This window comes from Myxocyprinus asiaticus, chromosome 29 (genome assembly GCF_019703515.2).
Source record: "Myxocyprinus asiaticus isolate MX2 ecotype Aquarium Trade chromosome 29, UBuf_Myxa_2, whole genome shotgun sequence".
NCBI classification, from domain to species: Eukaryota; Metazoa; Chordata; class Actinopteri; order Cypriniformes; family Catostomidae; genus Myxocyprinus; species Myxocyprinus asiaticus.
In genome coordinates, this window is record NC_059372.1 from 37340587 (window position 1) to 37367439 (window position 26853).

Genomic DNA, 26853 nt, shown 5'->3' on the forward strand with positions numbered 1-26853 from the left:
AGCAAAAAAGCTCTTAACATCAACTTTTCAAGGTCCAGCTTTCAAAAAATTGATTGGTGTTGCTGCATAGAATACCGTAAACTGTAAAAAAATAAATAAAAAAATAAATAAAAAAGAGAGAGATTTGAAATATGATATTTTGTGCCAAAACAATTGCTAACTCACTGTCCCACTTAAATTTATTCAAAACAACTACTGAGATTTTGACAAAAGAGACCAGTAAAAGAGACAAGGAAAACTCAGACAGCTTCGTCATGCCAAAGAGGATGCTTACAGAAGTGGGGATAAAATATTGTACAACCAGGCCAGGAACATATTGACTAAGGAAATCAGAATGGCTAGAAGAAGCTACTCTGGAAAGCTGAAAAAACTGTTTTCAGCCAGCAATCCTGCATCTGTGTGGAAAGGCCAGAAAAGCATCACCAAGAACAAGACACCTCCCCCTCGCTCTGTAGAGAGTCAACTAATGTCTGATGAACTGAATGTGTTTTACTGCAGGTTTGGAATGCCCAGTCTCACACCCCTCCCCCACTCTGATCTTCACTTCACACACACACACCAACACCTCCTGGAACCCCCCTCCTTCCCCCTCCTGCTACTCAGTCTGCACTTATGATACAGTATTTGAGGAGGATGAATGCCGGGTCTTTCGGAAACAAAAGACTAGGAAAGCTTCAGGCCCAGATGGTGTTTCACCTGCCTGTTTGAAAGTCTGCGCTGACCAACTGGCCCCCATCTTCACACAGATCTTCAACAGATCACTGGAGTAGTGTGAAGTTCCCTGCTGCTTCAAATGCTCCACCATCATTCTGGTCCCCCCCCAAAAAAAACAAATCACAGGACTTAATGACTACAGACCTGTCACTCTCACGTCTGTGGTCATGAAGTCATTTGAGAGACTGGTTTTGGCCTACCTGTAGGACATCACTGGACCCCTACTGGAACCCCTTCAGTTTGCTTACTGAGCAAAGAGGCCTGTGGATGATGCTGTCAATATGAGACTGCATTTTATCCTGAAACACCTCGACAGACCTGGGACTTATGCAAGGATCCTTTTTGTGGACTTCAGTTCAGCCTTCAATACCATCATGCCTGATATTCTCTCAACCAAACTGACCCAGCTCTATGTGCCCACCCCAATCTGTTGATGGATCATCAGTTTTCTGACAGATAGGCAGCAGCTAGTGAGACTGGGGAAACTCACATCCGGGACCTTCACTATTAGCAGTGGTGCTCCTCAGGGATGTGTTCTCTCTCCACTGCTCTTCTCCCTGTACATGAATGACTGCACTGCAAAGGATCCCACTGTCAAGCTCCTGAAGTTTGCAGATGACACCACGGTCATCAGCCATAATCCGCGACAGTGACGAGTCTGCATACAGACAGGAGGTTAATCAGCTGTCTGTCTGGTGCGGTCACAACCTTGAGCTGAACATGCTCAAAACAGTGGGGATGATAGTGGACTTCAGGAGAAATCCCCCTGCACAAGACCTGTACTTCTCCCAAGTGAGGAAGCATCCAGGTAAAAACACTCCCCCAAACACCCTGCCCACTCCTTCTTTGAACTGTTGCCCTCTGGCCGGCGCTACAGAGCACTTAGCGCCAGGACATCCAGGCACAAGAACAGTTTTTACATTTACATTTACATTTATTCATTTGGCAGATGCTTTTATCCAAATCGACTTACAAAAGAGGAAAACATAAGCAAATCATCTTAAGGAGACAGTGGTACGAAAAGTGCCATATTACAAAGTTTCACTAGCATCAGAATAGTATTGAAAACAGATTTAAAGTGCAATTTTTTGTTTTTAGTGATTGGTTAAGTGCTCATGGAAAAGATGTGTTTTTAGTCATTTTTTGAAGACAGAGAGTGAGTCAGCTTCATGGATGGAGTTGGGAAGATCATTCCACCAACGTGGTATGATGAAGCTGAAAGTCCGGGAAAGTGTTTTGGTGCCTCTTTGTGTTGGTACAACAAGGTGATGTTCCTTAGCCGACCGCAGGCTTCTAGTGGGCGCGTAGCTCTGCAGAAATGATTTTAGGTATGCTGGAGCAGACCCAGTGACTGTTCTGTATGCCAGCATCAGAGCCTTGAATTTGATACGTGCATCAACCGGCAGCCAGTGGAGAGAGACAAGGAGTGGTGTAACATGCACTCTCTTTGGTTCATTAAAGACCAGATGTGCTGCTGCATTCTGGATCATTTGCAGGGGTCTAATTGCACATGCAGGGAGGCCTGCAATGAGAGCATTACAGTAGTCCAGTCTAGTTATGAAAAGTGACTGAACAAGCAGTTGTGTGGCATGTTCAGAGAGGAAGGGTCTTATCTTCCTGATATTGTAGAGTGTAAATCTACATGATCTTGCGGTCTTTGAGATGTGGTCTGTGAAATTTAGTTTGTTATCGATGATTACCCCTAGAGTTCTGACCGTTTTGGAAGGAGTTACTGTAGTTGCACCCAGCTGCACGGTGATGTTGTATTCAACAGCAGGGTTGGCTGGGAAGACAAGGAGTTCGGTCTTGGCTGGGTTGAGTTGCAGGTGGTGTTCCTTCATCCAGGCCGAGATGTCTGCCAGGCAGGCAGAGATTCGAGCAGTCACTGTGGTGTCATTGGGCTGGAAAGACAAGTAGAGTTGCTTGTCATCAGCGTAGCAGTGGTAAGAGAAACCATGTGCCTGAATGATGGGTCCCAGTGATGTTGTGTATATAGAGAAGAGAAGTGGCCCAAGCACTGATCCCTGAGGTACCCCAGTAAGTAGCTGATGTGGCTTGGATACCTCACCTCTCCAGGCTACCTTGAAGGACCTACCTGAGAGATAGGAATTAAACCAGTCGCTCATGGAAAAATAAATTTGTACCCTTAGACCATTTTCCACATGAACAATTAAACTGCCTCAGAACTCCCCCATAGTGCAATAATGTAAATACTTATCTCATGTACATATGTAAATTCACATATTTAATTCAATAACTGTACATACCCCTACCTTGGACATCATTACAACTTGTACATGTACATATGCCATTCTGTTATATGTCCTATTATTTGTATGTCTATTTATACTCTTAACTTGTTTTATATTCTGTGTCTCACTATAATGTTCTGTGTGCACTTGTTTCTCCTATCACCAAAAAAAAAAAAAAAAAACATTCCTTGTGTATACGAGAATACTTGGCAATAAAGCTTATTCTGATTCTGAGTACATCATGAGTTATTTCTGGTACATGAAGTAACAGAAGAAAAGAGAAATGGTTATTCCAGTAATGCATACCATTCATTGTAGGAGCATTTATTATGTCTGTAAACACAATGATGACGTTGAGATGTGTCTAAAAATACACAAGAGATATTTTAACTTGTTTTCACTTAACCATGTGTTGACATCTGTAGGGTAGGATGTAGGATGTGCCCTAGATAATAAATAACACAGGGCAGTCTACAGAATTGTAACTTTAAACATATGTATAGGATAAAAAGGCATCTAAACTAGAAATGTAATTTCAACTGTTGGTTAGACGCTATCAATTGCGCTATACAAGTGTATTACCCAAATGTAAAAATTTGTGAAGCATTGACATAAGAATGTGTGACAGGTAAACACCCCTCTCTCTCTCTCTCTCTCTCTCTCTCTCTCTCTCTCTCACACACACACACACACACACACACATAAAAGTATGGCATACTCAATAGGTGTGTTCCTTGTTTAGTCATCTCATGTACACATTCACACACATGAACAAATGCATCAATCATTCAGATTTAATTGCTCTAGAGCCAGATATTGAAAGGTCATAAAAAATTATTGACTTAATTGGGACTGTGAACATTTTATGACATACTTCACCTATGAAAATAAAGCCTCTTGTTCTCATAATTAGATTTAGTCAAAAAACAGTGATTTCAGTATACGTATATGTATTTCTGTATGTTCTGTTTATACTTATATTATTGATATATGATATAGTAAATGTGCACTCTTCTTGAAAAAAAAAAAAAGTTTTACACATTAAAAAAAGGTAAAATATGTTTAACATTATGTACATTCACATGAGATGACTCAGTCTCATATGACTCCACCCATGTCAGTTGCCTAATGAAAGCTGTTTTATTCTACATGGAGCAGGTCATCTCATGGGAGCTGCCATGTTAGGACCAGCTGAATATTACTTTTATCAGACACTTTCGCTCATGGAATAAATAAATTATGGCTGACTGGGAATACTGGCCTTTATGTCCTTTTTGGAGCTTGGAGGTGTTGGACCACATTAACTTGTATTGTATGGATATATTCACAGCATATCTTTATCAAAATATCTTTGTATGTGTTCCGCAGAATGTAAGGGTTAGAAAATGATGAGAGAATTATCATTCTTGGTGGTACACTATTCCTTTAAGTCTGTTTTTTATTGTTTTTATTATTTTATTTTAATGTCCAATGTTAAGCCTTAAACATATACCTTGGGTTTTTAATGACCCAGGACCGCATTCCACCCCCTGTACCTCATGGAGTTGTGCCCACACCTCTTTAGTATTCCTCAATCTCTCTTATACACTGATGAACCAAAACATTATGACCACCTGATTACTATGCTGTTGGTCGTCTGCGTGCCGCCAATATGGCACCGACCCGCCGAGGCATGGACTCTACAAGACCCCTGAAGGTGTCCTGTGGTATCTGGCACCAATACTTTGGCAGCAGATCCTTAAAGTCCTGTAAGTTGTGAGGTGGAGACGCCATGGATCGGACTTGTTGGTCCAGCACATCCCACAGATGTTTAATTGGATTGAGATCTGGGGAATTTGGAGGCCAGGGCAACACCTTGAACTCTTCATCATGTTCCTCAAACCATTCCCGAACAATGTGTGTAGTGTGGCAGGGTGCGTTATCCTGCTGAAAGAGGCCACTGCCACCAGGTAATACCATTGCCATGAAGGAGTGTACCTGGTCTGCAACAATGTTTAGGTAGGTGGCATGTGTCAAATTGATATCCACATGAATGGCCGGACCCAGAGTTTTCCCTACAGAACATTGCCCAGAGCATCAGACTTCCTCCACTGGCTTGTTGTCTTCCCACAGTACGGCACACACATTCACGACCGTCCACATGATGTAAAAGAAAACAGGACTCATCGGACCAGGCGACCTTCTTCTACTGCTCCAAGGTCCAGTTCTGATGCTCGCTTGCCCATTGTAGGCACTTTCGACAGTGGACAGTGGTCATCATGGGCACTCTGACCGGTTTGCAGCTACGCATCCCTATACGCAGCAGGGTGTGATTCACTGTGTGTTGTGACACATTCCTCCCATAATCATCATTAAAATGTTCTGTGACTAGTGCCACATTAGACCTTCTGTCAGTTGTGGTTTGTCCCTCCTCGGACCACTGTCAGTAGGTACTCACCACTGCTGACCGGGAGCACCCCACAAGCCTTTCCATTTCAGAGATGCTCTGACCTAGTCATCTGGCCATAACAATTTGGCCTTTGTCAAAGTCGCTCAGGTCTTTACTCCTGCCCATTTCTCCTGAATTCAACATGTTGACTACGAGAACTGATTGTTCATTTACCATCTAATCTACCCAGACCTTGACATGTGGCCTTGTTAGGAGATGATCAACATTATTCGCTTCACCTGTAAGTGATCATGATGTTTTGGTGCACCAATGTAAATAGTGTAACACACACAAAAAAGCTAAAATTGCAACAACACAATTTTTTTGATTTTTTTTTTATGGCTTTAGTGCAAAAAGTGTATAGGGTCATTAGAGACCTGAGGTATGTAAGAGTGTCGTTTTTTTTTTTTTTTTTTTTTTTTTTGCACTTCAATAAATTATACTTTTATGATTATTTCATATTTTTATACAGCAAGTTTACTATCACAGGATATCTATTTCTTTGTTTATTACAAGATGAATGAGTACTATACTCATACAAATAAATACTATATCACATTTTTCTGTGCAACAATGAATTATCAACAGTGGTGAATTATCTGTATCACATGCATGTACACATACATAACATAAATGCTATTTCTTACTCGAGGTGGTGCTATTGTTTCAGTGATTGACATGATTTTCATTTGAAATAGTTTTTAATGAAGAAACAACATGGAAGTAAACTATAGCAAGTACAACACATGAAAAGTATGATATGACTATTGTCATTTGGGTGTACTACTGAAAAAGTTGTTCATCTATTCAGACTCAATAAGTGCCTGAGAAAATACATATTTGTAACTTATGTGCAGCTTTTGTGTAGCTTATGTGTTTCTTATGTGTTATGTGTAGCTCAGTATGTGTTTGACAGCCAGTTGCATCTCCTGAAATTTCAGTGTAAAAATAATAAATCCTGTTCTAGATTAGTCCTGTTCCCTTATGACTCAGTACACTTGACATTGCGTAGTTACGCATATGGGGAGTGCCTTCATACACGACCTATATGAAACATCTCTACAATAACGGCAATATTCTAATATTGGCTATGGTGTTTTAGCCCTGCCTGTTTTGGCAAGAAACTGACCACTATAAAAACAGGTGCACAGACACCATTTCCTCAGAATTTCTTCCTTCAAGACAGCAATCATCTCTTGTTTAGAAGCCCTCTACCCTTCGCCGTCGATACACACGAGTCAGCGGACGGAATCTTCATGGCAGCGAGAAGACTCTCCTCTCCCCTGCAGTGCTCCGGCAAACATCTCTCCACCTCGCCACTTGACGCTTCGCTGGTGATCGGGCCTCAGCATCCTCATTCTCTGCAGCGCGTCAGCAGGTGTAGAGTATCCTTTTGTATTTTGATATATATATATATATATATATAAAAGAGCTATATTTATATATATCTAAAACAGCCACTTACATGTTCATGTCTTTTTCAAGATGTCGTTCCGTAAGTGTTCATTGTGCGAGAGACACATACTGCCGTCAGACAAGCATGAGAGCTGCGTTTTCTGTCTGGGCCATGCCCACTCAGAGTCAGCTCTCATGGAGACAGACTGTCCTCACTGTGAGGACATGAGTCTCAAGATGCTTCGCTCACGAATTGCCTTTATTCTGAGGAACGATTCAGCCTCTTGCGCCCTCCCACCCGCCTCTTCTGTGATACCCGAGGATTCACACAAGGAGGCACGGCGGGGCCACGAGGTCGAGCAGGCTGAATTTGAGGTGGATTTCATGCCTGCACACACCCCACGAGCCCCTCAGTCTCCACGAAGCACGTTTCCCAATACGCTATGTGCGAGACAAGCTCCGGCCCTCTGAAGGAGCATGTGGCCTCGTCTCATTTGGTGGATCTGACGCTGGGGATGATAAGGATGATGATGATGTCATGTCTCTCGCTGCATCAGGTGAGTGGTCATTGTATGATGCTACCACCCCTTCCCCCAGCGAGAGCGAGGACCGTGTACGTGCCACTGACAGGGAGATGCTTCACGTCCTTGCAAGGGCGGTCGAAGAACTCAACCTCAAGTGGTCTCCCCCAGAGGAACCTGGGCAGTCTCACCTTGATGAGTGGTTCTTGCAGTCCGGACAGTGTCAAGCGGCCGCGTCCTGCAGATCTGCCCCATTTTTCCCCGAAGTTCATAGCGAACTATCTAAGTCCTGGCACACGCCCCTCTCAGTGCACATGCGCAGTGACGCCATTCTCACGAACGTGGACCATGGGGAAAAGAACGGCTATGCCCAACTACCCCCTGTGGAGGAGGCGGTAGTGGCACATCTCTGCCCTATGAGTAACAGGGCGTGGAAATCATGCCCCATACATCCTTCTTTCTGGAAAATATGGAGATGCTGTACAGCTCACCATGGGAAATTCCACTGAGGAGGGATCTCCTCTCTCAGGCGCAAGGCACAATCTGGCATCCCCAGCCCCAGATGTGGAACCTGCATGTGTGGCCCCTGAACGGGGTGCACTACATGTGCCAGAACTAATGCGTTCAGTCATGAACACCATTTTACAGGCCAGAGCACCGTCCACGAGATGTCTCTATGCACTAAAATGGAAGGTGTTCACTGATTGGTGTCTCTCACATAGCAAGGACCCAGTAAACTGCCCTATACATGAAATTCTAATATTTCTTCAATAGCAATTAGATGCAGGACTCACCCTGTCATGCATATGAAACCGGTGCCTCTATAGTCAAGCATGATTTAATCATAAAGTTCCTTAAAGGAGGAAGATGATTAAACTCTCCTTGGCCAGCTACAGTCCTGACTTGGGACTTAACTTTAGTCCTAAAAGCTCACACAGGGCCCCCCTTCGAGCCTTTGGACTCACACTACTGCTGACCACGCTACTGCTGGCTCTGGCCTCAGTAAAACGGGTAGGTGACCTGCATGCACTATCAGTTGACAATTCATGTCTGGAGTTTGGCCCCGGTTTTTCAAGGGCTACTGTCAAACCCAGGAAAGGCTATGTACCCAAGGTCCTGACCACATCCTTCAAAGCGCAGGTGGTTCACCTTCAGGCCTTCTTCCCTCCTCCATTTAATTCAGATGAGGAACAATCATTGCATTTGTTATGCCCTGTGCGGGCGCTACAAGCATACGTTGAGCGTACTTGCCAGTTCAGACTGTCTGATCATCTCTTTATATGCTATGGAGGACACACAAAAGGAATGTCCATCTCCAAGCAAAGACTTTCTCACTGGATTGTCGATGCAATTACCCTGGCTTATGAGTCGCGGGGTCAGACTTGCCCAATTGGTGTTAAAGCACACTCAACTAGAGGCATGGCCTCCTCATGGGCATGGACGAATGGTGTGTCCTTACAAGACATATGTTTTGCAGCAGGATGGTCCTCTCAAAACACATTCGCAAGGTTTTACAACCTAGACGTAACATCTCTTTCTTCACAAGTCCTCTCTGTTTAGGGAACTTGCTATTCATTGGCCATATATATATCTATCTATATCTATATCTATATATATCTATCTATCTATCTATATATATATATATATATATATATATATATATATACTTATGCCCTTCCCTATAAGTACGGGCTCCCCATCATTTACACAACTGCCTGCATTCAGGCCGTTATAATTTACTATAAAGTCACAAGCACTTTCATTATAAATAAACTCCCTTCCCGACTGGGTTCATAAGGAGTTAGTTCATACTATATGACTATAGTTCATATATTTGTTATGAGTGCTCTCCTCCTGGCCATCATGAGGATCACTCACTGCGGCATGCTCATGTCGGTCGCCATCCCACATGACTGCACTGCCATGTTTCCTCTCTGGGAAGTTATGTTGTGTAGTGCGGCATGATGGGATTCAGTTCCCCAAATGCGTAACTACGCAAGGTCAAGTGTACTGAGTCGTAAGGGAACGTCTCGGTTACGTACGTAACCTCGGTTCCCTGAGATGAAGGGAACAAGACATTGTGAACACTAGCCGTACTACAAGACTCGGAGTTCTTGAGGCACGAGTGATGCGCTCCTTGTTCTCAGTCAGAAATTCTGAGGAAATGGTGTCTGTGCACCTGTTTTTATAGCGGTCAGTTTTGCGCCAAAACAGGCGGGGCTCAAACACCATAGCCAATATTAGAATATTGGTGTTATTTGTAGAGAGGTTTCAAATAGGTCGTGTATGAAGGCACTCCCAATATGCGTAACTACGCAATGTCTCGTTCCCTTCGTCTCAGGGAACCGAGGTTACGTATGTAACCGAGACGATTTGTTGCATCATCTCTTTGGTATATAAAAAATAAAATATCAAAATATTTCAATATATATATGTTATTTTATTATTTTCTAACTCTCTTGAAAATATTTTGAAAATGTTACTCTGCATTTTGTAGATCCATTGTGACAGATATAAGTGCAGGGTCTCTAAAGACCCGAATATGTAAGAGTGTTTGGTGAAATTCCCATGCATTTAAGGGTTAATGTGTGCAAGGCAAAAATCTTAATCAATAGCACACATTTCTTTAACAAGCTACACAGTGACTGTTATTTTTGAACCCAGGCTACCAGTGTGTGGTGCAAATGGGGTCATTCTGTTAGGTCTGTTTACAGTATGTAAATATTGCCTTGTTTGTGTGTGTGTGTGTGTGTGTGTGTGTGTGTGTGTGTGTGTGTGTGTGTGTGTGTGTGGTTAGAAGGCCAGTGTCATGAACACTGTCAGAATGTTCATCCTTTCCAATGAAAAGTAACACAAACTCATTACAAAAATATTCAGACACTCATAATCATATATTAAATAAAAAATAGTCTCATGAGAATTTGTCACAATACTAAAAGGTGGCATATTCACACCAATTCATTCGTACGGAAATGTACGCTTATAAATCAATCAATCACAATTGTTTTCAGACACCCCTTCATGTACAAATTAACTTGTAAATGGTATGAATTCGCCACCTCGGACTGTGACAAATTCTCATGTGATCGGGTTGACTAAAGATCTAAACCTTTGCTAAAGCCCTGTTACTAGAGCAAGCCCTTTTTACATTTAGTAATGTGCAGGACACAAATTATACATATCTTTCTATAAAATTTTCACCACATAAAATGCTAATTCTTGATATCAACAATAGAAATACTACTAGATAAAATACTCATTTTTTATATAAGTTATTAGGTTTGCACTAGTAAAAACATTCATTCTTGATATAAAAAAAAATGTCATTGCTCACAGAATTATCAATTCTTGATTTTAAAAAATGGAATTTCAACTAGTAAAATCCATAATTCTTAAAATCTGTAACTGCATTTTCAATAGTAGAATTTCACAATCATTCACTCCTGTTCAAAACGCAATAGAGAGCAACAGTCTAAAAAACCTATTCATTTATCCCATAAACTAATTGATTTTCAACGATAACTTATAAACCTATAAAGACAGACCTACCGTGAGTTCCGAGGTTGTTCATTGATGGCATATGCTTCCGTTGAAGCCATTAGTCTGCATAATTTCAATGTTATTGTTAAAAATCATGTTTGATAGCGGAATTCATGGTAAACAACTACATTACCCATGATACAGCAGAGAAAGATCCACCAATCAGGGAACCACAGCCAACGAAACCCGCGAGCCTCAGAACAACCGCTCACTCACATAACGCACTGTGAATGATGTAAACAAGTCAGTCTCCCAGGGCCATGCACAGAAATTTTGGAGGGCAGGTGCTCTAGCAGAAAAAAAGGGCACCCCTCTCATAATTATTTACAAAAAATAAAGTTACATACAGTAGCACATATTTTACTTACATATTTTTTTTTACTTCAATGCCTATACACTCATGCAAATGTTTAATACTCAACAGATTTCTACAAAATTATCAATTCACACAGAGACGATGGTCTTTAGCATTCACTATTATCAGTGTTTCCAACAGGATTTTTTGAGACTGTGGTGGGTGGATCTCGGATCCTCTAGGGGGGTCCAGAAGCATGCTCTCCCATAAGAAAAGTTTGTAAATTTGAAAGTTGAATGCATCAATCTGGTGCACTTTGAGAGCAAAATTAAGAGGCTAGATCTATGAAGAACTTTGTGCTCTAGTAAACAATTGTGTGCTCTAGTACTAATTTAGTCATAAACACATTGGTTTTATAGATATGAATGGTGATGACATCGCAAAAAAGTCACACCCACAAAGCATAAACGAGATGGAGTTTAACGCAGTTCACAAATGGTCAAAACACAAAATAGACTAGAGCATAAATTTGAGCCACCAAATAAATGAAGCAAAAGTGGTTACCTGTGTTGAACTTGCTCCTCAGATGCTGACTGTGAGTGAGAGATACCTTGCCGAAGCAACGGCGCAAAACACAACACTATAGATCTTTTATGTTATTATGTGAAGTGTAAAAATATTTTCGGTTCATTATGAAACTGTGGCGTGACAAATTAGACTGTGGTGGGCTGCCACAGTCAAGGTAATTAATGGGAAACACTGCTATTTCTACATTTGTCACAAGAACAGGCAACAACAAAGATATCAGTGCCACACTGTACATGTTTTAGTGGTCTATAAAATAAATAAGCATTCAAAATCAACAAATCTTTACACAAAATTGAAAAAGGCTGTTCTCTGAATAAATAAAATAATAAACCAACCAATCTACCCTCCAAACTACAAAGTAGGCCTATGTTCAGTTGCAACAATTAGGCTAAGTGCATTCTGTGTACTGAGGTGAAGGGAGCAGGATCATTCTCCTGCTTTTGAAATTAAAATTAGATGAACAGTTAAACTTTCAAATCTGAGCTTGTAAAGGCCCTGGACTATTGTATTGAAATGACAATCAGTTGGCTTGCCTACAATTACCTGTAAATGTTGTGTCACAGGAGTAAGAATCGATAATTTACCAGGATATCTTAAAGCTTTTGCTAATCATTATGAGCATGTACACAGTGGGAGAATCATACACATTTTCTTGTGATGGGTGACAGGTCGGCTAACATTTCTGATATCCAAATATGATTGACTATTAACCACGTAATGCATATTTATTTGTTTCAGTTGCCTGACAAAGGAACTAGCCTACCGGAGTTCACTCGTTTTTCATTGACGACGGCGTCACTGCGCTATTTTACGCCAACACCAGACTAGCTTGCTTGTTGTTAAGCTTAATGGAGGGCTATTGCCTAAGTTAGTCTGGCTGTATTGAAATGTTTTAATAGTGGTTTAATTTCACAACAGTGACAAACAATGCCGAAGCTTATGGCAAACACTATCATTACCTGGCTGTCACCAATGAAGGCAGGTCAGAGAGATGTGGATGCTGCTCCGCAGGGTGCTCGATTTGCATGCATTAACTGTGGTGGCTCTGACAAGGGAAGTCGAAGAGGGAGGGGCAGGGGCTTGTGCGGTCTCGCAGAATTAGAACTCAAATGCAATCGTCGGGCATTACAACACGCTTTTAATTGAGAATTGATGCCACTGGCCAAATTTAAAAGCTAAAATATAAAATTTGAAAAAGAAAGAGGCCAAAAGGGCAGGTGCTTGAGCACCACCTGGGGTCTATCTGTGCGCATGTGTGCAGTCTCCCTTCACCCTTAAACTACTAATATATTTGTATATATCAGAAAATTTTGCAATAAACTTAAAGTATATTGTTTCTATACTTATAATCAACAACCTAAAATCAATAGTTTTATATATCACCATGGTTTTTTATTCAATGACCTCATTCACAATGCTTCATGGGATTGTAGTCTGTGCAGTCATGAAAGATGGTAAGTTCACAGCCTTGTACCTTTGTCTTTCTGTCTGAATTTTAAATACTTTTTTGCCTCAAACAAATGTTGTGATGTTGTGATTCACCTCCGAGCTGGTTGGTTTGGTTCATGGCTCACAACTCTTTTATGAAGGATTTTATTAAAAGTCTATTGAAGAAATGAATGGGGAAAATACTTCCGGAACCCAGACAGCAAAAAAGTGGGCGGGCACTGTTGCACTCTATTGGTAATATCTATAATTAATTTCATTCTAGTTGAAATTACAAATTTACATATCAGCAATGTACTACTTACTAGTAAAAATGATAATTGTTGATATCAAATATTGTGTAACTAGTCCAAATACTCATCCCTGGTATCAGCAATTGCTAATGCTAAATGCTAACATATATAATATTATAGTACTAGTAGGTAAGACTTTTTGTTTTAAGATATCTTTTATCTTTAATTACTCTTCAGTTCTCAGGTCCATTTCCCTATATTAAAAATGAGCAATTTCCATAATTCAGTTGTTGATACCAGGAATGGATTGTACTAGTAACAATTTAGTTATTGGTTTGTGAATTTGGAATTTCAACTTGTAAGAAATTAATTATAGATATCTATAATTGAGTTTTAAACAAAAGAGAATAACAGATCATTGTGAAATTCTATAAGTATGTTTTTGACTACTTGAAATTCCATTTTTGATATCAAGAATGGGTATTTCCACAAATAATTATGTCATTTTTTAAATCAAGAATTAAAGTTTTTACTAGTGCAAACCTAAATACTAATCTAACAAAAATTAGCATTTTAACTACTGAAAATGTAATTTTAGATATCTAACTCATATCCTGCACATGATTAAATGTCAAAAGCACTTACCATATTGCTACAGCCAGTGTTATAATTGTTAACGAAAGCTAAAATGAAAACTAACTAAAAAAAAAAAAACAAAAAACAACAACATAATTGGAAAAACTGAAACTAAGTAAAACGGAACTAAATAACATTTTCATGACTCAAAAACAAACTGAAATGGAAAAATTATGACAAATTATTTTTAGCTTTAGATATATGGTATATTATAAAAGTTTAAACCTTTACAACCACTTTAATTAAACATGAAAATGCCACTATCGCATAGTAATAACACCAGATGGCTCTGAGAAATGTAATATTGTTACATTTTTAAATTACATTAACTTTGCCCACCCTAATATATTGTTGGCAATTTAGTGCAACTAACGAAAGGACAAATAGTAAATAAAATGCGAATAACAACTAGAAAAAAATAAAATAAAGAATAACCTTTGGTTCCAGCCTGCTTGTTACTGTGTGTAATAGATCTGACAATCATAATTATGATTATGATACCCTGTTCAAAAGTTGCATTCAGGACCATGAATAACCGCAGCAGTGCAGCGACTGCTTCTCTCATCACCTTCTTGTCCTGCTCACAGATCTGTTCCTTACATCAGTGTGCCATGTCACGTTTTATGCTTCCATCCAAAACTGTTCCAGTACTTTCTTTGACCAGTGGCCATTGTCTGTTGTTAGCAGCCAGCAGTGTTTGGGCTAGTGTTAGCCATTTAAGTGATCACTCCTGGGGCTTTTGTCAGATCACTATGAGACAAAAGTAGTATGAATGCAGGTAATGGGAGTCACAGAGCCTGTCTGCGTGGGTCGTTCTCTGTGCAGTGGGGGGAGGTGGTCTTAAGGGAGATAATGCTATGAAAACATGGTTTAGCAACACATAGCTAGCCAGAGCTAGCCAGTGGTGATCGGCTAGCTGTCATGCGGGCAACCTCATGCTATCTATTAAAGTTTCTGTAATGTTTATATTACTTAATTAATTTTTATTGTACATTTCAACACGAGTTTTAAAGACCTCGTGAAATAAAAATTGAAGTCTTGTGGCTTGTTAGCTTTGAGGCTAAGCTACAAGCTATAAGTAGGCCTACATATAATATGCTAGTGTACTCATGAAGGTTGACAAATTTACATTAAAATGTTACAGTCTTTCTCTTCTAGGAAAATGGGCCAAAAATACTGATGACTCATCTTATTGGTGTGTCCACATTTTTGTCCAATAAAATGCTCTCTAGAATAAAAATGTCCCTCAACCAATACCACCTGCCTTTGACATCAGCAAGAAATCATGGTTCACAGCTGTGACATTAACCAAAGCCTGTTGGTTATTTATTAAAAAAAGGATGAGCCCTTTGATATGTCCCACCCAAACTAGGGGTTTGGGTCAACGTAGGAAACAAACACTTGTCAAGCCACTTCATGGGGTCTTTTAAGAGGAAATTGTGTAGAATGGATAATTGTAAGATGCTGTAAGGCCAAATATATGTGCAAGTTTGTGCCCAAGACGTGTGTCATAATTTTTTACTGAAAGCAGTGATGGACTGAGATAATGACTCAGCAACAATGAGAGAGGAAAAGGGAAACAGAGGCTATGATCTGTTTCTGATGAAGGAGAAAAAGTGGAGGCCTCATGTTACAGTGAAAGCCAAGCCTGTTATAGTCGTAATGAGGGCATCTTGTATAACACACAGTAAGTGAATGAATCAGAGGGGTTTACAGAAAGGTGGGGGACCTCAAAGACCTGACCGCCAGATAACTTCCCGACACACTTTCTTTACTTTCCTCTTATTAGACTGTTATTAGAGAACACAGTGTGTTATTGTATACATGAATAGTGTATGTCCAATATTTTGACATTTAGCTAAAAAAAAAAAAAGGACAAATCTAAATTTGTATCTATCTATCTAAAAATGAAATCTAAAGCTTACATCGAAATTTTACATTTAACCTTCTGAGACCCGAGCGAAACTGCTGTGTGCATTTTCCATTTTTATTTTTGATTTGTAACTAGTTGCACCTAATAAACATGCCAAAAACAAACAAACAAAAACAAAAATTCTAGAGCAAATAGTTTTCCTAAAAATTGATGGTAACATATGTGGACAGCAGGACTAAGTTGTGAAATTTTAAATTATACCAAATTATAGAAAGTCAGATTTTTTTTAATCAAATTGTCCATTATGTTTCCAGGAGTGTTGATTATTCATGTTTTTAAGACGTTACAGAAATTAGCATAATTAATTCAGATTCAAAGTAATGGCCAGCATCATCCAATCACTGCCAACCATGTTAAAAATATAATTATACATTATAAATTCTGAATCTATGTACTGATTACCACTGTCCCATATCTGCCAAACACGTTGAGTGGTCCAAACATCATCTGCAGCCTGAAACTGAACTTTTGGTCAGAGTGACCTTGGTTTAGGAGTGAATGCACTTATCTGCAGAGGAAAGCTTTAGGATGCTCACTGTTCCCTATTTAGTGAATGACTTAACCTCCAGTCTGCACTAGTCTCAGAACAGTTCGAAATTCACCTTTTGTTCATCCTAATGCCATATAAAGCCTCTGAAAGCAACATTTTTCATCTTTTGGATGAACCCATTAATTGTGTTTATGTACAGTAAATATAGGATTTCTAAGGAAAAAAAAAGCTAAAGTACACATTAGTGTACATTGTGTTCAGCAGCATGGTGTTTTGTGATAAATCACTCAAATTTTAAAAAGGGCATGGCGGATGAAATTAGAGACTCTAATCTTTTGACTCAAACATGTTCAATGTGAAAACTTAATTAGGTTTCTTACCAGATGTAGTTTGTTGGCTTTATTCCTAAAGACAAACTTCGCTGTGGTTGGCGCCATGTTGTTTAGTCACATGACTAGAAAGTTGAACCCTTTACTGACAGCACAGAGTCTCCTGAACTGAGATCAGTCATTTTAAATTAATCAAAATTATGTGTTTTGTATTACGAAGCCAAAATACAACGTCCACGCATGTGTATGTGGGGTCACACAAGGTTAAATCAATTTAAAATCAGTCAGTTTAGCTAATATGCAAATTGATCTCCTTGAGTGACATCAACAGTATTCCTTAATCATAAATGGATGAAAAATGGCATCTGAAAATTTGTCATTTTTAATGCACATGCATTTTTACATTTGGCACCATATGGTTCCAAAAGAACCCTTTAAATTAATGAGGCTCAGTAAATGATGACAGAACTTTTATTTTTGGTTGAACTTTGCCTTTAAAAAAGCTGCTGAATACTTTACTAATAATAGTAATATATTCAGCTGTCAAATAGTTGACAAATAACATGGACACAAACTATATATACAGTATAGCACTCAACACAACTATTAGCACATTAAATAGCTTTATTTTGTCATATATTTACAGTCTCATAATTTATGACCAGCTATGATCATTTCTTAGACTAAGCACACGATATTCAAGTTTTTTCCAATTTGAAAAATTCAAAGTTCTTTTCAAATCTTTCCAAAATTTCCTTTTTTAATATTCTGAAGGCTTTGAATAATTACATTCTAATTAATAATTGAATTCTAATTATAGAATAAAACAGCTTAAATTCTGAGTTTAAATGCTCAGTCCATTCTCTTGTAAAATCACCACAATGATTGTTTAGTCTGCAACGGACCACAGTTCTATAGAGGTAATAGGTGCATTAATAACATGTCAGATCTGCAAACAATTTACAAATTTTGTACATTGCCTATTTGGAAAAATTGTCCTTGTAATACATAGAGTTTATCTGTCTCCACTAAATACAAATATGACAACTTTAGGTAAGTATAAAATAGCAGCAGTTATTAACATAAACAAAAGCAAAAAACAAAAAACAAACAAACATATTTGTTGTATATATATCCAGTATGTTTATCTGGGGGAGCATCTTATCGAGTTCCCAAGTTGATTATCACTCCTCAAAAGTGCAAACTAACTTGTATAATACAATGAGACATTGGCTCAGTCATTGCTCCCTTATTCTCTCCCCTAGTCGTTTGTTACAATGATTATTTATGTTATGTAAATGTGGTCTAAAAATTGTCCAGGCAATATTAAAAAAGTATCTGAGAACGTGAGAGAAAGACTAGTCTTTGTAGGTCTATGAATAGCTAAATTTTACCATTCTAGACAACATTTTACATTGATAAAAGGAAATAATTAATTCTACTCAATATAAAACCATGTATTGCAGAATGCCTGAAAAATAACAGGTTCATTCCATTTCAGTAAAAGGCACTATTTTGCTCATATAAATGATTATCATTCACATTTTGGACTGCAGGTGAAATAAATGTCTCCCCTTTCATTGGCTGAGCCTCCTTTAAGGTGCCTTAATGATCACAGTAATAATATAAAAAATAATGATTTTAATTTCAAGTGTAAAATAATGAGATTAAGAAATATGCCTCTTAATCTGGAAATATTTAATCAAACACACCCATAAAACAATCAACTGTGACATTGCTGTTGGAAATAAAAGTTAAAGGCATCTGTTTTGTAGGTACTCAAAATTTGCTGGCGGAAATATCAAGCACTCGATAAAAGGAACTACAGTGCAGTTATCAAAATTAGACATTTAATTTCAGACTGATTATAGTCTCTCTGTAATTTTTAATTAGAGATAGTGGAGAACGGATGTGGTAGGTTTATGAGATTATGAGATGGTTTAGTTTTTTATTATTATTTAATAATAGGATTACGCAACACAGATGGTAAATCTACCAAAAATAAGATTGATGATACTTGCACTTTCATTGAAACGGTAATCTCATTCATATAATTCAAGTCAGGATATATTTTAAATAATATATCATCCTATGTTCCCAAGAATTCCAAAAATACAGCAAATACTAAAAGCACTAAAAATGAAAGGCTTAATCTCATAACGTGTCAAGAACATCCTTGCATTATGATATTATTCATTAGTCATGACAATTAAGTACAACCCTCCCCTTCTCTCAGTAACATAATACAAAAGTAATAAAACAAAGTTGAATAGCCTTAAATCTAAAAAACAAAAACAAAATTGAGAAAACAAAAAAAAATATATATATATATACAGTATATACACACACACACATTATATTTGTATTTATACATTATACATGGTAATATTAGTACTACCTTTGTAAAAAAAAATTACTTTAATGAAGAAAATAATAAGCTACAGTTATTAGAATGTAATGAGAAATACCTTTTCGAAAGAAAAAACATTATGGGGAAAATGTTGTCATGAAAATACTCCATTTTTAATGGTTCTAGAAATGGGCTTCTTTTTTTCCTTTTGATTTTGGAATGAAATATGTCCTCAACATGTTTCCGTGACATTCACCATGTTAGTTTTGATATGTGTTCATGTTTTAACACTTTGATTTGTCTGTCTGCCAGTTTCCATTTGCTCTGTTCAGAGAGGAACTACTTCCATGTTTTGTAGCATTCTCTGACTTTGCAGTTTGTTCTGCAGCTTCAGCTATGGGCTGCTTGTCCTCCTGCTCTGTCTCTCTATGGTAGAAGTAGTTGAAATTTGAGACTATTACAGGCACTGGCAGGGCGATGGTCAACACTCCGGCAATGGCACATAGAGTGCCCACAATCTTACCACCTAGTGTTATGGGACACATGTCTCCGTAACCCACTGTGGTCATGGTAACAACAGCCCACCAGAATCCATCAGGAATGCTAACAAATTGAGTGTTGGGTTCGTCCACCTCAGCGAAATAGATGGCGCTGGAGAACAAAATGACCCCAATAAAGAGAAAGAAGATGAGCAGCCCAAGTTCCCTCATGCTGGCCTTTAGTGTCTGGCCCAGGATCTGCAACCCTTTGGAGTGCCTGGATAGCTTGAAGATCCTGAAGACTCGCACCAGTCTGATGATTCGTAGGATGGCCAGGGACATATTCTGCCCCGTATTGGACTTATTGGTAGAGGTCACTATTTCAGTTATCAAGGTTACAAAATAGGGAATAATGGACACAATGTCAATCATGTTCATGATGTTGTTGAAGAATTCCCGTTTGCTGGGGCAGACCAAGAAACGCACACTTAGCTCAAAAGAGAACCAGATGATACAAGCAGTCTCAATGATGAAAAAGGGGTCAGAGAAGGTGCTCGAAATGGTTTTGGGAGTGGCGCTTGTTGGAGAACCTGAGGGAAAGCCCATGCTCTGGGTCTGGTTCAAGGAAAGACCCATGGTTGGAAAAATCTCGAGGTCCTCACGGAATTCTGGGAGAGTCTCAATGCAGAATATGACGATGGAGATGACAATAACAAAGATGGAAATGAGAGCAACTCCTCGGGCTGCATTTGAGCTCTCTGGATATTCAAAAAGCAGCCAGAACTGTCTGTAGAACTCATTGGAAGGCAAAGGGATTTCAACGTCTTTAATGAAGCCTTCCTCCTCGCGGAACTGTTCCATGGCTTCCTGTCCTAGCTCATAGAAGGTGATCTCATCTGCGAAGACATCTAAAGGTACGTTTGCGGGCCGACGGATCTTGCCTCCTGACTGATAGTAGTACAAGATCCCATCAAAACTTGGACGATTGCGATCAAAGAAATACTCATTTCTCATTGGGTCAAAATAGTCCATTCTTTTCATAGGGTCTCCCAGAAGAGTATCAGGAAACTGGTTGAGGGTCTTCATGTGTGTTTCGAACCGAAGACCGGCAATGTTAATGATGACCTTCTGTTCCCCATCATCGAGACATCGCTTGTCAACAAACAAGTCCTCGTAGCATTCTTTGGCAAGTTTACTAAAGATAGTCTCACTTTGTGTCCCTTCACTGTTCACAAGTAATTTCCAGTTGGAAATTAGACTAGCACAACTAGCACGCCCTCTCCTGGCGTGAGGAGACAAGACAGGTGATTGCAGTACCTCCAGATTCTGTGGGAGCTTCTCTTTATGCGACAACACTTTTGTAGTATAAGTGTTGCCAGGCCCAAAGTCTGGTATGTCTACTGTCAAAGCCGTCATCCCATTGGGATAATCTGGATCATTGAAGTTGTTTATGCTGTTGTCAGTGTTCTCCATACCCTCAAAGTCAACAAGAACAACCTCTGTCTTTCCAGCTTGGACAGTCATATGGCCCCAATAATATCACACCACCACCAAATTCAAGTCTTCAACAGAACAAAAACATGGATACAACAGTTCAAGTGTATTGTGTATTCTTCACCATTTGATTTTGAGGTAGAAGTCAGCACACTGAAGGAGAGTCCATATAATGGGACCTGGAAAAGAAAGAAGATGAGTTAGAGCATGCTTGCCTTCAAAGAGGGTGTTTAGTTAAACTAGTAAATGACGTCTGGAAGGTGCATTGTTTCTTGGTTACTTGTCTTGGTGGAAAGCTGTGGGGAGCAGCTGGTGAAGGTGAGGAGAAATATTTTGGGAGGTGTCAGCATCACAGCACTTCCAAAAATGTCAGTCACTGCAGGGTTATTTTTGTGTTTGCTGTGAATCATCTTTGCAAAGCAAATGTGGTAGTAATGGAAAATTTTCACAAGTCTGTGATATTACTTCAAGAAAACACTCAAAAATCACTGAATGTCCTCTTATGGACTGACATGTATTGCTCTTGTTTACGATTATTTTCAGTATTACATTTTGCAGGTGAATTTCTTGACAAGAAGATGTCTGGCTATTATTCCATTCTACAATTCTAATTAGATTCTCAATACTGTAATTAATTAATATATATATATATATATATATATATATATATATATATATATATATATATATATATTGCTTAAAGAAAACAAGGCCTATTTTTAGGAGTTTAAACAGCGAGATGTTATTTTCATGACAGTTAAGCACATTCCCCTATTACCATAATTCTCATTATTCTCATTATTGTAATGCACAAAATGTAATTCTCATAACTATATATATTAATTACAGTATTGAGAATCTAATTAGAATCACTATTTAGAATAATGGGAATTGCAAAAAACTTGAAAGTAAAACGATCAGATACATTACAGTAATGAGATTTTGTGAAGGAAATGTGCTAAATTGTAATGAAAACGATAAAGACATTTTGTGATAGTCACTGATTTACATTTCAAACATAAATGGATGACATAAATAAATGGAAATAATTAATAAATTATTTTTTGCTTAAAGAAAACAAAGCCTATTTTTAGGACCATTAGGGGTTTTGCATGGATCATTAGTTTGTTTATGCATTGAGACATTCTTTTCATATAATATATAGTATATAATTTATAGCGAATTGTAAATAAATAAATACTGAAATTGTAAATTGTCTTAACACATCATGGTAGTATTTGTTGTACTGCCTTTAATCTATGCTGATTTAAAAAAAAAAAAAAAATTCTAGTAATGAAAATGTAATGAGAATCATCGAGACTGAAATTAAAAACAAAACAAAAGGAAAATGTCCAGGGACTCGATTCCCAATAACGATTGATCTTAGAGGTTAAGAGCATTTTCTACAAGCAATTTAACTAATGTTCATTATTGTTTATGTGCGTTTCCCAAACCTGCACTTAACACAACATGCGAGGATACGCTTTAAGTGCTACTAAAGAGAGTCACTGTTAGTATTAGTGAAGTGCTGAAATGTGACAGTGTTGTGTCGCTCATCATTGTAACTGCATTTTATTTGTACGTAACTTCAGATATACTTATTATTTAACTGGAATAATGGGAAAATGTTACATTTACTTTCTTTATAGGCTAATTAAAAGTGTTTTTGCGATTAATTTTGTGCAGAGCGATCTATATCTTAATAGGTTAGCTACTGAGGCCCTGTGAATGATCCTGACAATATTCATGCACATATTGAATATTGTCAGGTGTATTCTGTTGATTCATGTCTTTTATTTTGAAATTCTAGTTCCTGTTTCATGTCATGTGTTCCTGTTTCCCTAGTCATGTGATTTCTGTTTTCCCTCCATGTTCATGTGTCATGTTTTCATTGGTTTATTGTTTAATCATCTTGTTATCAGTTCTGTTTGTTCATTGGTTTATGTTCTCCCTTGTCTTGTATTTAAGCCCTAATGTTTGCATTGTCTATTTGTGGAGTATTGTATGTGATGGTATGTGTTTGTCAAGTCAAGTCAAGTCAAGTCCAGTCAAGTCCAGTCAAGTCCAGTCAAGTCCAGTCAAGTCCAGTCAAGTCCAGTCCATGTTTTGTAGTCAGGGTTATTGGAGTTCACGTTCCGTAAATAAACTGCACTTGGGTTCTTCATCTTCACGTCCTCGTCATCGTCATCATTGTCAGCAGTTCCAACATACGTTACAGAATACTCCACCAACCATGAACCCAGCAGTTTCACTTCTGCGCTTACGTCAGGGGAATCGTCCTCTGGAGGACTATGTTGAGGACTTCTGCGGTCTAGCCAGCCAGGCAGACTTCAATGAGGTTGCCCTCAAGGGTTGTTTTAGATTTGGACTAAATGAGTCCATTTATTTTTTGGTGCCTTGCGATCGCAGTTCCCTCAGCCTGGCTCAATATATCGACCTCGCCCTTCGATTCATCGGTTCGCCGTTCACTGTGGGGGAGGCGGATCCCGAGCCCGAGTTCCACGACGTGGCCGCCGCCGAGCCAGAGTTCCACGTCACAGCGACGCCTCAGCCTGCTCCATGCCACGTCACAGCGACGCCTCAGCCTGCTCCATGCCTCGTCACAGCGACGCCTCAGCCTGCTCCATGCCTCGTCACAGCGACGCCTCGGCCTGCTCCATGCCTCGTCACAGCGACGCCTCGGCCTGCTCCATGCCCCGTCACAGCGACGCCTCAGCCTGCTCCATGCCCCGTCACAGCGACGCCTCAGCCTGCTCCATGCCCCGTCACAGCGACGCCTCAGCCTGCTCCATGCCCCGTCACAGCGACGCCTCAGCCTGCTCCATGCCCCGTCACAGCGACGCCTCAGCCTGCTCCATGCCCCGTCACAGCGACGCCTCAGCCTGCTCCATGCCACGTCACAGCAACACCTAAGCAGTGGGACCTGGAGCTGGTTCCCACCCTTATACCTGCCTTTAGTTCTCCTGAGCAGGCAAGGGGAACTTTCGGCCCTCCGATCCTGCCTGGACCCTCTGAGCCCTGGACATCACTTTGGCCTGTCGGTCCCTCGACATTGCCTCAGCTCAGCGTTCCCTCGGCACCACTACGGTCCTTCAGCCTGTCGGCTGTGCCAGGGTCCCTCTGGCTCCTCCTTGGTCTGTCGGTCACCTGGCTCCGCTTTGGTTCTCCGAGCCTCTAGCATCGCCTTGGTCCTCCCTGCCATCGGCTTCACCCTGGCCATTTGAGTCTTTGGCTACTCTCCGGGCACCACGTTCCAAGGCTCCACCCCTCGAGCCTCTCACGGCTCCACCTTCCATGGCTCCGCCCCTCGAGCCTCTCATGGCTTCACCTCCCATGGACTTTGCCCTGGTCCCATGCCCCTCGCCCTTTCTCGCCACGCCACGCCACACGCCTCAAGACACCCCCCCCCCCGCTCCCTACAGAAATTTGAATTATGTCATGTATTACGTGTTTTGTTTATGTGTTGGGGTGTCAGGAGCCACCCCTTAGTTGGGGGGATATGTCAGGTGTATTCTGTTGATTCATGTCTTTTATTTTGAAATTCTAGTTCCTGTTTCATGTCATGTGTTCCTGTTTCCCTAGTCATGTGATTTCTGTTTTCCCTCCATGTTCATGTGTCACATTTTCATTGGTTTATTGTTTAATCATCTTGTTATCAGTTCTGTTTGTTCATTGGTTTATGTTCTCCCATGTCTTGTATTTAAGCCCTCATGTTTGCCTATAGACATTGTCTATTTGTGGAGTATTGTATGTGATGGTATGTGTTAGTCAAGTCAAGTCAAGTCCATGTTCATGTTTTGTTTTGTAGTCAGGGTTATTGGAGTTCACGTTCCGTAAATAAACTGCACTTGGGTTCTTCATCTTCACGTCCTCGTCATCGTCATCATTGTCAGCAGTTCCAGCATACGTTACAAATATAACAAGGTTCAACGTGTTGTCAGAGGATTACAAAGTAGGAGGCTAGAAACTGCCCTTTAAAAACATTCCCCAATCAATGGGAGCTCTTTTCTTTGCACCCCGAAGTGACAAGGGTTAATTTTGGACAACACTGTTATGTGGGAGAGAACGCTTTGGGTGTCAGAGAGGAAGAGGATACGAGGATGATGAGCCAAGACCTGCAATATAAATGAAATTTATTAAATTATATTAACTGCATTAAGTGTAATTTCGTGATTGTCCTGAAGGTGACTGCATAAGTCTGTCTCCTTACTATGCTCTTAGCACTCGTAGATCTATGAACATTTTCAAGTAATACTTAAGTTACAATGGCTTTGGGATTTGTGTTTCAAAACTAAGATGAATCGTAAGATGGATTCAGTGATCTACTTAGACTCACAATGCTTTTAGGAAACGAAGCCCAGATGCGTTACGGTAATGCAAAATTTGGGGGAGAAATATACTTAAATGTCATGAAAATAATGCATAAAATTAATGCTGTGTTTACTTTATGAAAAATATAATTTCTTAATATATTTCTTCTGATTTTAAGAATGAAATGTGGCCTGGGCATTTTTTCATGAGATGACAATCAACACTCAAATGTTGATTTTAACAGTATTTATGTATGAACAAACAGGTTACTACAATTCTTTGCATTCCTGTGGATGCATTTCATGTTGTTATGTGACACAGACTGTTCCTGTATCTATGCTGGCACAACTCTGACTCAACAGTATGCCGGACATCACCTCAGGTAAAGAGCAACCCCTGTCAAACACTTGACACCGATGTTCTAGCCTGTGAGGCAATGTGGGAGAATAAGAGAGCAGCTGAAAGAGAAGGAGGGAGATAGTAGCAGAGGGTAGGACACAGAAAGAGAAAGAGAAACTGTTGGCCAAGTAAAGGCCAAGACTGTAAGAAAAACAATCACCCCTCATCTAATTCACTTAAGGCCCTGGTATACTTCATATGAAACTGAAGGAGTATGAAGTCATTTTGAACAAAATCTGGCCAAAAAGGTGTTTTGAGTTTTTTTCGGTGGTTCATAGCTCGCCTACATGAACTTTCAGGAAAACTACCGGCTGCTAAACTCCTTCTTACTGCCACTGATCCACATCATCAGTAGCTGTGACCTGGAGCTCACCCTACTTTGACGTTGTTCAGTCAGTTAAAATCAGTTAACGTTAGAGCTGTCAAAATTAACGTGCTAATGCAAACGCTTACTTAAATAAATTGAACACTGTAACAGTTAAAAGGATGAGCAAGGAGGAGGTGGGAACCGGCTGAACAGTCAACTTAAAGTTTAATGATATAAATGAACTTAAAACGACATAAAACATAAGGACACACAGACACACATGCAGCGCGGCCATGTGCGTCTCTCTCTCGAACTGGCATCTCCCCCCTTTATCTTGCTCTCCCGCTGATCATCTGATTTAGCGCCGGCCGTGCTCCCTCACAGTCCGGCCATGCCCTCCTCCTCTTCACACTCCTCCTCTACCCAATTCAGGCTGAGGCATCACCGGTCTGACTTACTTCCCCCCCATCTCTAGAGGGGAGATGCTACCCTTCTGGCCGTTCTGTCAGATGGTGGGCCACCCCGCCTCCTGGGAACCTGGGGGAGAGACAATGGGAGGCATGGGGAGAGGGAAAGGGCAAGCGGGAGACACACAGGGAGAGAGAGAGAGAGGAGAGAGAGAGAAAATTTGCTCGCCGGTCCCAGGACACGCTGTCGCCCAGCCATCATCCACTCCTTCCCTTCTGGCGGATGACAACTCGATCCTAATCTGG

General features: G+C 39.9%; 1 protein-coding gene across 1 annotated transcript; it reads right to left on the reverse strand.

The window, feature by feature from the left end:
- Positions 1-19253: 19253 nt before the first annotated feature.
- On the reverse strand, positions 19254-21224 carry LOC127419721 (potassium voltage-gated channel subfamily A member 10-like). The gene has a single exon (XM_051661375.1). The coding sequence runs from the start codon at positions 21151-21153 to the stop codon at positions 19435-19437; it is 1719 nt and encodes a 572-aa protein (XP_051517335.1). The 5' UTR covers positions 21154-21224; the 3' UTR covers positions 19254-19434.
- Between the last annotated feature and the right edge of the window lie 5629 nt (positions 21225-26853).